The sequence below is a fragment of the Gavialis gangeticus genome, unplaced genomic scaffold (genome assembly GCF_001723915.1).
Source record: "Gavialis gangeticus isolate Ggan-Ray unplaced genomic scaffold, GavGan_comp1, whole genome shotgun sequence".
Lineage (NCBI taxonomy): Eukaryota > Metazoa > Chordata > Crocodylia > Gavialidae > Gavialis > Gavialis gangeticus.
The window spans coordinates 60866700-60869483 of NW_017729033.1; the positions used below are offsets into that span (position 1 = coordinate 60866700).

The following is a 2784-nucleotide window of genomic DNA, read 5'->3' on the forward strand; positions in this document are numbered from 1 at the left end:
TACTCAGGTCCCTTCCGACCCTAGAAACTATGAATACTTACAATTGTACTTGTGTGTCTTGGGTATATTTTTGTTTAAAGAGTCCTAACCCCACCCCTAAGGTCAGAAAATTATTTAAGAATTTCATTTTTTTAAAAGAAATTTTCTAGTCCTCCCTATTACTGAGCTGATATTTTTAACCCTTAAGACTAAAACACAGGAGAGAAATGAAAAACCCCAATTTTACTTTCCTTTTTTTTTTTTTTTGCATTTCAAAGTCATTCTCAGGGTTTCTGATCATCTGGGAATGGCCATGCTGTTCATATATCTTTATTAAACACAAACTAAACAGGGTCTCCTATTTTAAACTAAACCATTATCTAATCATAAAAGTTAAACCAAAACTTATTTTTCTGAGTCTGATTACCATATTTTTTAAAAATTGGAACAATACCCATATGGCTGCTAAAGGATTAATGGGTATTTACAGGCGAGAGATAAGTGCAAGTGCTAGTATGTACCTGAAAAGTGTTACTGCTACTACTACCACCACCTCCTTCAGAAACAACAGAGGAATATTATGGCCAGCTAAACCAAACACTTCCCAGCATTCTTTACTGAAATAATATCAATATCTCAATATCTTTTTGTTGATATGTAACAAATGAAGTACCTTTCATCAATATGAAAAAAACCCCTCTAGATAGCTCTAAGTAGAACACGATTAAGATATAAATAAAATAAGTGAAGCCACTTATTTTAGCTTTTTCAATTTAAGTCTATAGCTTAAATTTAGAACACGATTAAGATATAAATAAAATAAGTGAAGCCACTTATTTTAGCTTTTTCAATTTAAGTCTATAGCTTAAATTTAGAACACGATTAAGATATAAATAAAATAAGTGAAGCCACTTATTTTAGCTTTTTCAATTTAAGTCTATAGCTTAAATTTAGAACACGATTAAGATATAAATAAAATAAGTGAAGCCACTTATTTTAGCTTTTTCAATTTAAGTCTATAGCTTAAATTTAAACCTACTGTCTATAGGCATGAAATAAAGAAGTCATATTTTCAAATGTGTGGAGTGCTCATAGCTCTTGTGTTTTGAATGATCAATATCCCTGGAAGACAAGATTCTTATCACAACATGGGTTTGGCTGTTTAACTTTGGGATAAAATGGATAATTTGGGGGGGGGGTTATATTACACAAGCTACCCAGTATTTATTTGTTTCCTTCAACCAAACTATAAAAGAAAACCTAGCAATAGATAAAGACTGTGAACATGCAGCTAGTAGGTACCTAAAGAATACACAGCTACAAAAATATATATTAACATTTCCATTACATACATTAGCAATGCACGGTTCAATGGTCTGGACTGTCCTTTTCAGTAGGACTTTTGCAAGATCAAATGCTTGTTTATTAAGGTTCTGAAATAAAAAGGGAAAGTCATATTAAAAAGTATGAAATTTGCTTTAAAAGTGATTTCATGCCCCCTACAGAATAGTTCTTGAAAGAGTTCTTATAAAACTCAACTTTATAATATACAATATTTCAAAACAAAAGCTCCAACATATTAATTGCTCTAGAGTCATTATGCTAAAATCTAGCTTTTCAGACATTTCAAAGTAGACTTTAACCAGAAGTTTCACATCCGACACATACCATTAAGACCATCATGTTCACTTACTTAATATAGTTGTTACCAATGTATGTTTTATATTATTTTACTTTTTAAAAATTAGGATAATCAAAAGTAGGTCTGGAAGGGACCTCATGAGTTCATCTAGTCCAGCACCCTGCTCAAAGTAGAATCATTCCCGCATGTATCTTTTATACTATGAGTATCTAATGGTCCCATCGATTCACTTGTTGGCTTTTTATTTCTGATATACTTTAAAAAGTTTTTATTAACTTTAGCATCTTTTGCAAGACCCTCCTCATAATGTATTTGGATTTTCAAAAAGCTTTTGATAGGGCCCTTTACCATAGGCTTTTCATAAAACTGATTGTCACAGGGTTGGAGAGAAGGTTCTTTCATTGATCAAGAGCTGATTAAAAGAAGCAAATAAAGGGTGGTGTTAAATGGAAGGAAGTGAAAAGTGGGGTCCCACAGAGATATGTGCTAGGCCCAATTTTGTTCACCATTTTCATCAGTGATCTGAAAAAGAGGATGCACAGTGAAATCTCCAAGTTTGCAGATGATACAAAATTATTTCAGCTAGTCAAATCCCAAGACAATGGAGAGTAGCTGAAAAACAGATCACACCAAAATAAGTGAGTGGGCAAAAAAAATGGCAGATAAACTTCAAATGTTGATGACTGCAAGGGAATGCACACAGGGAAAAAGCACACATATGCTGGGTTCTGTACAAGCTGTTATGACTCAAAAAGAGAGACCTTGGAGTCAATGTAGACAGTTCTTTACAAACTTCAGCTCAAAATATGCAGCAGTGACCAAAAAGCTAATAAAATTATGCCCACCATTAAGACGGAAACATCACATGCTACTTTACAAATCAATACTACTATCATGCTACTATACAAATGGTATAGCACCCACATCTTGAATACTATGTGCAGTTCTGGTCTCTGCATCTCAAAAAGAATGTAGACAGATTAGAAAAGGTATAGAACAGGGAAGTCAAAATGATCAGCAATATGGAGCAGTTTCCATGCCAGAAGAGACTAAAAACACTTTTCAGTTTGGAAGGGAGAAACCTGAGGGAGATATGATAGAGATCTACGAAAACATGAAGGGTGTGGACAAAGTGATTAGGAAACTGTTATTCACCGAATCTC

At 33.4% G+C, this 2784-nt stretch overlaps 1 protein-coding gene across 2 annotated transcripts in view; it reads right to left on the reverse strand.

Moving 5' to 3' along the window:
• Positions 1 to 2784, reverse strand: part of PDS5A (PDS5 cohesin associated factor A) — a 156759-nt gene that overhangs the window by 84177 nt on the left and 69798 nt on the right. For both annotated transcript variants that reach the window (XM_019526168.1, XM_019526167.1), the window contains exon 6: positions 1332 to 1412. In XM_019526168.1, the coding sequence (XP_019381713.1) occupies positions 1332 to 1412 (81 nt within the window). The remainder of the gene's footprint in view (positions 1 to 1331; positions 1413 to 2784) is intronic.